The 13106-nt window shown below is 43.8% G+C and overlaps 1 protein-coding gene across 1 annotated transcript in view; it reads left to right on the top strand.

Moving 5' to 3' along the window:
- The first annotated feature begins 3691 nt into the window (after positions 1-3691).
- epha7 (eph receptor A7) overlaps positions 3692-13106 on the top strand; it is a 102693-nt gene continuing 93278 nt past the window's right edge. The window contains exon 1 of the mRNA XM_061753979.1: positions 3692-3743. Within this exon, the coding sequence (XP_061609963.1) occupies position 3743 (1 nt within the window). The 5' untranslated portion in view covers positions 3692-3742. The remainder of the gene's footprint in view (positions 3744-13106) is intronic.

Here is a 13106-nt window from a genome sequence, read left to right as displayed (position 1 = left end):
ACGATCAGTGGGAATCCAGCTTTCAGGGGAGGCCTCTTCCAAGCCTCTCGGAGGTCGTGCGGCCGAAACACGAGCGTCGAAGCATTCCGTTTCGCTCCAGTAGTAGGCCTTTATTGACTAAATTGTAATATGACGACCTATGTGATTTCGGCAGAACTTTTGAACCCTTAAGTTTGAGCGAGTGGGCTGTCGTTCGACACACTCGATCGTTGTGAATCCACCTTTCAGATGAGGTCTCTTCCAAGCCTCTCAGACTTTTTGCGGCCGAGCGGCGACCGTCAAAGCATTCAGTTTTGCTCCAGTCGTAGGCCTTTATTGACTAAATTGTAACATGACGACCTATGTGATTTCGACAGAACTTTTGAACCCTTAAGTTTGAGCTGGTGGGCTGTCGTTTGACACACTCGATCGTTGTGAATCCACCTTTCAGATGAGGTCTCTTCCAAGCCTCTCGGACTTCGTGCGGCCGAGCGGCGACCGTCAAAGCATTCAGTTTCGCTCCTGTCGTAGGCCTTTATTGACTAAATTGTAACATGACGACCTATTTGATTTCGGCAGAACCTTTGAACCCTTAAGTTTGAGCAAGTGGGCTGACGTTCGACACACTCGATCGTTGTGAATCCACCTTTCAGATGAGGTCTCTTCCAATCCTCTCGGACATTTTGCGGCCGAGCGGCGACCGTCAAAGCATTCAGTTTCGCTCCAGTCGTAGGCCTTTATTGACTAAATTGTAACATGACGACCTATGTGATTTCGACAGAACTTTTGAACCCTTCAGTTTGAGCGAGTGGGCTGTCGTTCGACACACTCGATCGCTGTGAATCCACCTTTCAGATGAGGTCTCTTCCAAGCCTCTCGGACTTTTTGCGGCCGAGCGGCGACCGTCAAAGCATTCAGTTTCGCTCCAGTCGTAGGCCTTTATTGACTAAATTGTCACATGACGACCTATTTGATTTCGGCAGAACTTTTGAACCCTTAAGTTTTAGCAGGTGGGCTGACGTTCGACACGCTCGATCGTTGTGAATCCACCTTTCAGATGAGGTCTCTTCCAAGCCTCTCGGACTTTTTGCGGCCGAGCGGCGACCGTCAAAGCATTCAGTTTCGCTCCTGTCGTAGGCCTTTATTGACTAAATTGTAACATGACGACCTAGGTGATTTCGGCAGAACTTTTGAACCCTTAAGTTTGAGCTAGTGGGTTGACGTTCGACACACTCGATCGTTGTGAATCCACCTTTCAGATGAGGTCTCTTCCAAGCCTCTCTGACTTCCTGCGGCCGAGCGGCGACCGTCAAAGCATTCAGTTTCGCTCCAGTCGTAGGCCTTTATTGACTAAATTGTCACATGACAACCTATTTGATTTCGGCAGAACTTTTGAACCCTTAAGTTTTAGCAGGTGGGCTGACGTTCGACACGCTCGATCGTTGTGAATCCACCTTTCAGATGAGGTCTCTTCCAAGCCTCTCGGAGGTCGTGTGGCCGAAACACGAGCGTCGAAGTATTACGTTTCGCTCCAGTAGTAGGCCTTTATTGACTAAATTGTAACATGACGACCTATGTGATTTCGGCATAACCTTTGAACCCTTCAGTTTGAGCGAGTGGGCTGTCGTTCGACACACTTGATCGCTGTGAATCCACCTTTCAGATGAGGTCTCTTCCAAGCCTCTCGGACTTTTTGCGGCCGAGCGGCGACCGTCAAAGCATTCAGTTTCGCTCCAGTCGTAGGCCTTTATTGACTAAATTGTAACATGACGACCTAGGTGATTTCGGCAGAACTTTTGAACCCTTAAGTTTGAGCTAGTGGGTTGACGTTCGACACACTCGATCGTTGTGAATCCACCTTTCAGATGAGGTCTCTTCCAAGCCTCTCGGACTTCCTGCGGCCGAGCGGCGACCGTCAAAGCATTCAGTTTCGCTCCTGTCGTAGGCCTTTATTGACTAAATTGTAACATGACGACCTAGGTGATTTCGGCAGAACTTTTGAACCCTTAAGTTTGAGCTAGTAGGCTGACATTCAACACACTCGATCGTTGTGAATCCACCTTTCAGATGAGGTCTCTTCCAAGCCTCTCGGAGGTCGTGTGGCCGAAACACGAGCGTCGAAGCATTACGTTTCGCTCCAGTAGTAGGCCTTTATTGACTAAATTGTAACATGACGACCTATGTGATTTCGGCATAACCTTTGAACCCTTCAGTTTGAGCGAGTGGGCTGTCGTTCGACACACTCGATCGCTGTGAATCCACCTTTCAGATGAGGTCTCTTCCAAGCCTCTCGGACTTTTTGCGGCCGAGCGGCGACCGTCAAAGCATTCAGTTTCACTCCAGTCGTAGGCCTTTATTGACTAAATTGTAACATGACGACCTAGGTGATTTCGGCATAACCTTTGAACCCTTAAGTTTGAGCTAGTGGGTTGACGTTCGACACACTCGATCGTTGTGAATCCACCTTTCAGATGAGGTCTCTTCCAAGCCTCTCGGACTTCCTGCGGCCGAGCGCCGACCGTCAAAGCATTCAGTTTCGCTCCAGTCGTAGGCCTTTATTGACTAAATTGTCACATGACAACCTATTTGATTTCGGCAGAACTTTTGAACCCTTAAGTTTTAGCAGGTGGGTTGACGTTCGACACGCTCGATCGTTGTGAATCCACCTTTCAGATGAGGTCTCTTCCAAGCCTCTCGGACTTTGTGCGGCCGAGCGGCGACCGTCAAAGCATTCAGTTTCGCTCCTGTCGTAGGCCTTTATTGACTAAATTGTAACATGACGACCTATGTGATTTCGGCATAACCTTTGAACCCTTCAGTTTGAGCGAGTGGGCTGTCGTTCGACACACTCGATCGCTGTGAATCCACCTTTCAGATGAGGTCTCTTCCAAGCCTCTCGGACTTTTTGCGGCCGAGCGGCGACCGTCAAAGCATTCAGTTTCACTCCAGTCGTAGGCCTTTATTGACTAAATTGTAACATGACGACCTATCTGATTTCGGCAGAACCTTTGAACCCTTAAGTTTGAGCGAGTGGGCTGTCGTTCGACACACTCGATCGTTGTGAATCCACCTTTCAGATGAGGTCTCTTCCAACAACAGGGGCGGCGGGAGGACGGGTATTGGCGCGGGGGGATGGACCGTGCACTTCCTTCCCGATCCCGGAGTGGGGATTATCGCCCCAACCCCGGGAGAGGGAGGGATCGGTTTCATTCCCCTGACCCAATTGGACTGGATGGAGGATGGATGGACCCAACCATAACCACAACCTAAATTATATTCTAACAACTAATCCTAAACTTCTTCCTAAACTTAACCAATCTCAAGTATGAGCCCTAACCATAATTTTGGTCCCAACACCTATTCTAAACCTCTGCCTAAACTTAACCAGCAAATAACAACTAACTCTAACCTCTTCCTAAACTGAACCAATTCGAAAATTGACTATCTCAAACTGAGGGCCCTAACCTTAAAATTGATATTTGGAATACTTACCTGTTTGGATTTATCTTCATCCCTCTTTACCTAAAAAAAAACTAAAAGATATAATAACATTTTTAAAAATAATTAAAAAAGTTGACGTAATCACAAAAGAATGGTGAAGGACCGCCCCCCCAAAAAACTAAGATCAGTCATTGGATCATTGACCCGGAAGCGTCGTAACGCGGTCGAAAAATAAAAGTAGGCGGAGACTCGGCCGCCCAAACCATTTTGCCCAGCTGCTTGACGAGAGAACATCTCCTTAGCCGCTGAAGCCAACATAAACAGTAAGACGGTTAATTAACCACTTTACTGATAATTATTCTCTTTTTTCTTCTTTTTCTTGGTGCCCAAGCCTGAGGAAGACCCTAGAAGGTCGAAACGTCGCGACGGGAACTCTATAGCGCTCTCTCTTTCTCTTTCCCTTTTTTTTCCGTTTGTCAATTACCTCATTTATTTACTTCTCACCACTAGAGGGCAATACAGCCCCACACATAACACAGGACACACATAGGCCAATAAGGACACTCACACAAACACAACATGTCGTTCTTTTTTAAATAAAAAACCAAGACTAAGAAAAGTGGATAAAAGTCATAAAAATAAGAATAAATTCATAGAAAAGACAACAATACAACAACCAAAAAAAGTAAAAAAAAACTAAATTTGAGGAAAGTTACAAATAATTAAACCCAAAAACATTGGTTTTCTTTCTTCAATAAAAAAATGTAAAAAAATAATTGTAAAAAAAAGAAAAACAAAAAAACAGCCTTAACAAAGGAGGTGACTCAAAAAAGTAAAAAATGTGCTGAATAAATAAATAAATAAATAAACAACAAACCATGCTTGGGAATGATGAATGGACAGTGGTTCGCTGTGGGCGAAGACACGCCCGGACTGACCCCAAAGCCAAGAGGTACAGAGTCGGGGACCAACCACCTCGGCACCGGTAGGGACGAGAACACTGGGGGAAGGACCGTGCATTTACCTCCTCCCAATATAACGGGAGGAGGGCTCTTCTCACTCATCCTAACCCTTGGGGATTATAACCCTAGGATGGGATAACCCTAACCCTAACCCCTAGGATGGTTAATCAACCAAAACATGAAAACAAATACAAAGTAGGGTAAAAAAAATACAACTTAATTGGACAATGGAAACAAACATAAAGTCAAATAAGGACACAGGGTGAACAAAAACAACTTGATTATAAACAAAAAGGAACAAAAAACACAAATTAAAGGCAAACAAGACAAAAGGTAAAACAACCTATAGTAAAGAACAGAAACAAATTAAACGAACACCAAAAAGTAACTCAAATCAGAGTGCATAAAGGGTTAATCCTTCCGCGTGTCTCACGGGCGCTTGCATTGTGTGGAGTTTGGGCGATGGACAGTGCACTGCCTTCCTCTCGGGGGCGCTCGCGTCCCCTGAGGGGGAGCCTCGGATTCACTCCCCTAAGCTTAAACCCTAACCACTTCAAACCCTAACCACTTCATTTCTATCCCCATTTCCAACTTTAACCCTAGGGGGAATAAAGTTCATTATAATTACATTACAAAAAGTTAAAAAGACCTAAAAAAGTAAAAAAAAATTGTAAAAATACATTAAAAAGTATAAAACAGCATAAAAATCTAAAAAAACTATACAATTATTAAAATGGTATAAACACGAGTTATAAGGTTAAAATATCAATACATGGGATACAAAGGTTCAATTACATTAAGGATTATACAGTCAAGATAGCAATTATACAGAAGGATTGGCAATTAAGGGGTTAATTTAAAGTGGGTTTTACTTTGCACATATTCTTTTAAAAGATGGATTTCCCCATTCCTGGCGGCGTGCCTGCTGGAGACGGGAGATGGCGCAGGGGGGATGGACCGTGCATCCCCCCCCCCCCACCGATCCCGGAAGGGGAATTATTTCCCCTATACTGGGAGAGGGAGGGCTCGGTTCCCCTTACCTAACCGTTTTTAAATTAGCACATTTATTTACTCATCTCACCACTAGAGGGCAATACAGCCCCACACATAATACATGACACACATAGGCCACACATAAATACAACCTACCGTTCTTGGTTTTTAGAATAAGCAAGACAAGAAAATTGGATAAAAGTAATACAAATAATAATATATTCAGATAAAAGAAAATACAACAAAAAAAAAGTAAAAAACAAAATTCGAAGAAAGTTACAAATAATAAAATACAAAAACATTGGGTTTTTTTTTTAATAAAAAAATAAAAATAAAATAAACAAATCTAACAAAAGCCTTAACAAAGGAGGAGACTCAAAAAAAGAAAACGTGCTGAATAAATACAAAATTAACAAACCATGCTTGGGAATGATGAATGTACAGTGGTTCGCTATGGGCGAAGACACGCCCGGACTGACCCCAAAGCCAGGAAATATGGAGTTGGTATTTATGCGTTCTTATGCGTCGGTAGTTCAAACTGGACGCCCCAAAACAAGCACGTTGTTGAGAACTCAACCTCCTAACCAATTTATACCACCAAGTCCTGATTTTGCCTATTTAAAACGCAAAACTTATGCAGTCATAAAATCAGTACATCACCTCCAAAATGTGACCCCAAAACAGGATACGGCAGAACCCAGGATGATTACTAGAATGGTAGACAATCTTTTCCAAATGCAGAAACACTGGATTTGATCATGGGCAATGCCAAAAATTGGGGCTACAACACTCTAGTTATCCTAGAGAAACATTGCACTGAGACTCTCAACGAGGTGTTGGAGAACCTGTTTGAGAATAGGATTCACAATTGGAAGGAACCTTTTGCAGGGGCCACTAGATGGGCCTATAAAAACCTTCCCTACATCAAACAAGAGGTCATTGACCATGCCGAAGCTGTGCTCACTGCAAGTGCTGCAGCACGCAAGAACCAAGACGCAAACCCAACAGACCAACAGGAAGCTGAGTCAACGATCGCAACACCCACGTCAGAACTGACTACGAGGGACAAAGAGAACCCTAACCCAGTGACCTCAATACAAGTCGCAAGACCAGCTTCAATTACACAACAACAGGATCCACCATCACAGCGCAAAAACACCACTGCGACTACTACTACCACGAACATCGGAAGCCTCTCCCTCCACTGCAGCAATAAGGAATGAAGCTCCAGTGCAACCCAGGACAACCGAACCACCACCACAGTGGACATCCACCGCAACGATGAGAACACAAGTAATCCGACACTAATAACATCAAGGGGCACAATGACTGAAAGAAACTCTGACTGGTCCCCATTGCTGAAATCGGAGGATGGAGATCAACCAAGGGACTCAGCACCAGCCTCCCCCATACCTGTGAAACCGAAGGAACAGAGACACCCACGCTCCTCTGAAAAAAACGACTGCGTGATTCCGAAGGGGAGTTCGCTTCTGGAGATCTCCCTGGAGGAAGAGGCACCTCTGATTGACTTTGACCCGCAATCAACGGGGATGATAGCTTCGAAAAGACGCTACTTGACCTCACCGGGGAAAACACATCACCACCGACCCCCATACTCGAACTGCTTCCACTTAATTTGGGAAGTCAGGAACGTCCTACTACAACTTCAAGACTGAAACAACTGGAACTGCCGGTTGTAGCTCTCACGCAAACATTTTTTTGCTCCTACCCCTTCCACTCCTCAAAGGGATACCACCCATGCGGCATCATTACAACCAACCCTCATAAAGGTCAAAAGACATTTGAACACAAAACAAAAAATGAGGGATTGGAATTTAACAACAACAAAAAAATACATCATCATGGGAGATTCCAACCTAGCAAAGATGCCTCCTTTCTCCAATCCTGATCTCCAGATAGAGAGCTACCCAGGCGGCAACTTTCGCCACGCAGCATCCCTTCTCTCCAAAACGAAAAAATTGGTCCTCTCCTTTGGCATAAAACTGCAGAGAACAGAAAATTAAAGAAACGACAATAAAACAGATACAAACAGCAATCCGCGTGGCAAAACAGCAATTCCCAGCGGCAACCATTTGGGTCCCGGAAATAAACTTTTCCCACAAGCTCGCAAAACACACACAATTATGCCTCCGAAGGCTCAACAACTACATAACGACCAACACAAATTTGATTCCGAAAATTCACTATTTGGACTTCTCCACGGAGAAAGATGGAATACGTTGGTCGAAGTCGACAGCAGCAGCTCTACTCGACCACTGGACAACATACTTAAACTTGTGAGTCCCCTTACTCCCGGGACAGAAGGGATCAAACCTACAACTACTCGGAATGTGATCGTACTGGCAAAAGATGTAACTTTGTCTACAGCTCAATTGAGTCTTTTAGACAAAGGCCTTAACTTCATTCCAACCTTAAACCTCCGAGCCAATCGAAAGAAACAAACAGAACATGATATCCAAAATTACCACAGAAGATTGATGTTGGCCTCCTATTTTAAAGGGACAAATAAAAAAACGACACCTACCCTTTAAATCTCCATCAACATGGACTCCAGCCATCAGTTCCTTATCAGACTCCATAAAAGACCTGATCGAACAAGACAGAAGACACTTCTTCAGATTTTTCCGACCCAAACAAGAAAAAAAGAACCTAACACAACAAGAAGTCTCGGCACTCCGAGAACTACGCCAAAACAAACCAATTCTAATAAAACCAGCAGACAAAGGTAGTGCGGTAGTGGTCCTCAGCCGAAAACAATACACAACAGAAGCCTACAAACAATTGAATGACACCAACTATTACCGAAAATTGGAAAGACCAATCTTTCCGCGAACAATTCCAATGGTCAAGAAGATTTTAGAAAAACTCTATGAAAAGAAATGTATTAATGCACAACAAAAGAAATACCTAAAAGGACACACAGAACCGAGGACCAGGAGATTCTGCATTCTTCCCCAAATTCACAAAGACCCTCAACACTGGACTGTCCCTTTTAGTGTCCCCCCCCGGCAGACCAATCGTGTCCGACTGTAGTAGTGAGTCGTACTACACGGCAGAATTCTTGGACTACTACCTGAATCCACTCTCCACCAAACATGTGTCTTATATAAAGGATACATGTCACTTTATTGAAAAGAATAAAACAATGGAAATTACCCATGATGCTACATTTTTTACTATCGACATAAACAGTCTCTACACCAATATCGACACATGCTCAAGATTAGATGCCGTAATAAATTTGTTTTCAAAGGTATCCAGACTCCAGACGACCGGACAAAGAACTACTACAACTACTGGAAATAAATTTAACAAGAAACGACTTTGAATTTGACGGAAATGACTACCTGCAAACCAAGGGCGCAGCCATGGGCAAGAAATTCGCACCGGCCTATGCCAACATATTTATGGCTGTTTGGGAAGAGAGAGTCCTCCCAAAATGCCCCCAGAAACCTCTTGAATTCCGCAGATATCTGGTTGACATTTGGGGAATATGGAATGGATCACAAAAGGAATTGGAGACTTTTTTTTAACATGCTGGACACACAAGACCCGTCTATTGGAATAAAATTCATGTTTGACAAACAGAAAATGGATTTTATTTGGACACAACCACTTACAAAGGACCAGGATTTAAGGAACAAAAAAAGTTGGACATCAAAGTTTTTTTTTTTGAAACAAACGGACACACATGCACTATTACATAGAGATAGCTTTCATCCAAAACACACATTTACAGGGGTAATCAAATCGCAATTATTGCGGTTTAAACACATCTGTACACAAAAACTCAATTACGTCGGTAACCAGACTAAGTAAACAATTTTTCCTGTCCCTCAGACGTCCGATACCAGCACGGCTAATTGTGTGTACATCATTATCTGTGATTCATGCCACAAACAATATATTGGAGAAACCAAAAAATCAATTGCCACAAGAAAGGCACAACATCACTACACTATACGGCACCAGAAGAAGGCATACGCAACATTAGTCAGACACTTTATGGAACAAGGACTAGAGGCCTTAAAAGTCTCAGGCCTTGAACATAACACCTAATGGACAGACCAGGAAAGGAAAAAAGCAGAAAGCAAGCGGATAAGACAATTAAGCACTTTGGATCCCTTGGGCTTGAATGAAAAATACAACAACTGATGAGTCCGTCTCGGGACTCTGCTCGGATTTGACCTTATCTCCTTTGGGCCTGAACAAGGTTTCACTGACTGCGCAGAACAATTCGTCGGTCACGTGATGCAACCTCACCAACCACCTATTTCTAAGGTTAATGTATTATTTTGCGAAATGCATTTGGGCACATTAAATTTTTTTTTTTTTAAACTTTCTGTTCTACACTCGTGCCCTGCAATTGGCTGGCGACCAGTTCAGGGTGTACCCTGTCTTTCACCCAAAGATAGCTGAGATAGGCTGCAGCCCGCCTGCGACCCTAGTGAGGATAAGCGGAACGGAAGATGGATGAATGAATGTTGTACACTCTTTTTGGATTCTACATATTTCATAAGCATATTATCAATACTTTATATATATTTACAAGTCACTCCAAATATGCGCTGCGGCGGGGGGCGAGGGGTGGAGACGAGCTTGGGATAGACATATCTGGATCATCTTTGCATCTGCAAAGTTGTAAAGAGCAACAGTGTTACTCGATATATAAAGCATTAAGTGGAGGAGTGGACATTTGTGGCGGTAGTAAGAATTCATTTGTGACGCATCAATGACATGAAGGCATCTTGAGCATATGTCTCCATCAAATGACGACAATGAGCGATCATCTCATTTACCACAAACATTTCTCCCTCCTTCCGCCATGCTCCTTCATCAATTTTCTCGCTTGTAATTTGTAATGTAATTTCTGGTGGGAGGCGCGAAGAGCGAGGTTCTAGGAAGTTACAATTAGAGAAATGAGATAAGCCTTGTGTGTGAGTGCGTGTGTGTGTGTGTACAATAAAGTTACATCAGTTATATGTCCTTTCAATGTCACCAATGCATCGGGCATTTTGCCAACCACATCGGGATCAGATGAAGGGGATAGACAAAGGAAAAAGTACATCCCTTCCTCCCTTCTCCAGCTCTGCTGAAACAGTAACATTTGGCCCTGTATACACTTTTGTGTTCAGCGTTCGGCTTTCAGACCCAACACCGTAATTGGTGAAGACATAACTTCTTCCCTCTTCAAGGGTTGAGGCCAGCTCTCCAAACCTGATCATTTTATAATCCGCCTGAAATGGCAACTGCTGTTTTTAGATGGCTGCCATCCATCTCCACAGTGCCATCCGGTCTCATAATCCATCCATGGGCACAACCTTTGCCTTGAGCAACTTAATTTCCTTTGTTGTTTGCTTTCTGAAACAGAGTAAAAAAATAAAAATAAATAAATTAGCAACAAAATTCAAGACACTGAATACATGTTTTCAAATACATTTTAATTATTGAAAGAGAATTGCTGAACGCATCTGCAAAGATTTAGCACTATGTGGTACTCAGATGTGGCAAATTTTCACCATTTTCAGTTTTTGGGGTGGACGTGGCTAAAATGGTGCAAGGAGGAGTGGGCGACCAAGAACATCTGACTAGGAAAACATCCATTGTGTAAGACAATCCTTCGCTTGTTCTCCTACAAAGTCCATCTGTACTGCTCCCAGACAGTATGAACTACCACGCTCAACAGTGCACAAGATCAACGACTTGACGAAAAAGATTTCCGAAGCCATTGCCGCCATTGACGAGGCCAGCATGGCAAGAAAACGAGTATGCTCTTGACGTGCTTCGTGCAACTAATTGTGCCCACATAGTGAGGTAAAATACAAAACTTTGGCAACCACTGATTACAAGCATACAAATCTGGTTGAGATATCTCAATAACTGCCTTTGCAATATTTTTTTTAACTCATAGACACCTTATGGACACTGTATATACTGTATTCTTCTCTACATATTTGACTCTTTTTTGTGCATGTATAAGTATCCATATATTGTAGTATTTTGTGTTAGTTTTACACTTCTTTTGAACACAAGAAGGTGTAGGTGTAAATGTGAGTTTGTTGAATGGTTGTTTGTTTCTATGTGCCCTGCAATGGGCTGGCGACCGGTTCAGGGTGTACCTCGCCTCCCGCCCAAAAATAGCGGCGTTAGGCTCCAGCGGTCCACGACCCAAGTGAGGGTAAGTGTAAAAAAAGAAAATGGATTATGGGAGTGGTTATTTCAATCTAATGGCCTCTGTACTCTGAGACTTCACTGCGATTGTTAGTCCATTACATTCCAATAACACTGAGTTCCTTAATGGTCCACACTGAATCAGAGCGCGTTTGGAGTGGATTTCCCTTCCCTCACAACATCACTATTTCTCCTCTGGACATGCCCAAACCATCCAGGTCTGCTCTCTCTAACTTTGTCTCCAAAACATCTAACCTTGGCTGTCCCTCTGATTTTATCCAACCTGGTCACTCCAAGAGCGAACCTCAACATCTTCATTTCCGCCACCTCCACCTCTGCTTCCTGTTGTCTCTTCAGTGCCACTGTCTCTAATCCGTACATCATGGCTGGCCTCACCACTGTTTTATAAACTTTGCCCTTCATCCTAGCAGAGACTCTTCTGTCGCATAACACACCTGATACCTTCATCCACCCGTTCCAACCTGCTTGGACCAGTTTCTTCTCTTCATGACCACACTCCCCATTGCTCTGGACGGTTGACCCCAAGTATTTAAAGTCCTCCACCCTTGCTATCTCTTCTCCCTGTAGCCTCACTCTTCCCCCACCACCCCTCGCATTCATGCACATGTATTCTGTCTTACTTCGGCTAATCTTCATTCCTCTGCTTTCCAGTGCATGCCTCCATCTTTCTAACTGTTCCTCCAGCTGCTCCCTGCTTTCACTGCAGATCACAATGTCATCTGCAAAGAACATGGTCCACGGGGATTCCAGTCTAACCTCATCTGTCAGCCTATCCATCACCACTGCAAAAAGGAAGGGGCTCAGGGCTGATCCCTGATGCAGTCCCACGTCCACCTTAAATTCGTCTGTCACACCTACAGCACACCTCACCGCTTTTCTGCTGCCCTCGTACATGTCCTGTATTATTCTAACATACTTCTCTGCCAGTCCAGACTTCCGCATGCAGTACCACAGTTCCTCTCTGGGTACTCTCCTCTCATAGGCTTTCTCTAGATCTACAAAGACGCAATGGAGCTCCTTCTGACCTTCTCTGTACTTTTCCAACAACATCCTCAAGGCAAATAATGCATCTGTGGTACTCTTTCTAGGCATGAAACCATACTGTTGCTCGCAAATACTCACTTCTATCCTGAGTCTAGCCTCCACTACTCTTTCCCATAACTTCATTATGTGGCTCATCAACTTTATTCCTCTATAGTTCCCACAGGTCTGCACATCACCTTTGTGCTTAAAAATGGGCACCAGCACACTTTTCCTCCATTCCTCAGGCATCTTCTCACGCACTAGAATTCTATTGAACAAGCTGGTCAAAAACTCCACAGCCACCTCTCCTAGATGCTTCCATACCTCCACAGGAATGTCATCAGGACCAACTGCCTTTCCATTTTTCATTCTCTTTAATGCCTTTCTAACTTCCCCCTTACTAATCATTGCCACTTCCTGGTCCACCACACTTGCCTCTGCTACTCTTCCTTCTCTCTCATTTTCCTTATTCATCAACTCCTTGAAGTATTTTTT

Source organism: Phyllopteryx taeniolatus, chromosome 18 (assembly GCF_024500385.1).
Source record: "Phyllopteryx taeniolatus isolate TA_2022b chromosome 18, UOR_Ptae_1.2, whole genome shotgun sequence".
NCBI lineage: Eukaryota > Metazoa > Chordata > Actinopteri > Syngnathiformes > Syngnathidae > Phyllopteryx > Phyllopteryx taeniolatus.
The sequence above is the reverse complement of the archived record's forward strand: the minus strand, read 5'-3'. Positions and strand labels throughout refer to the sequence as shown.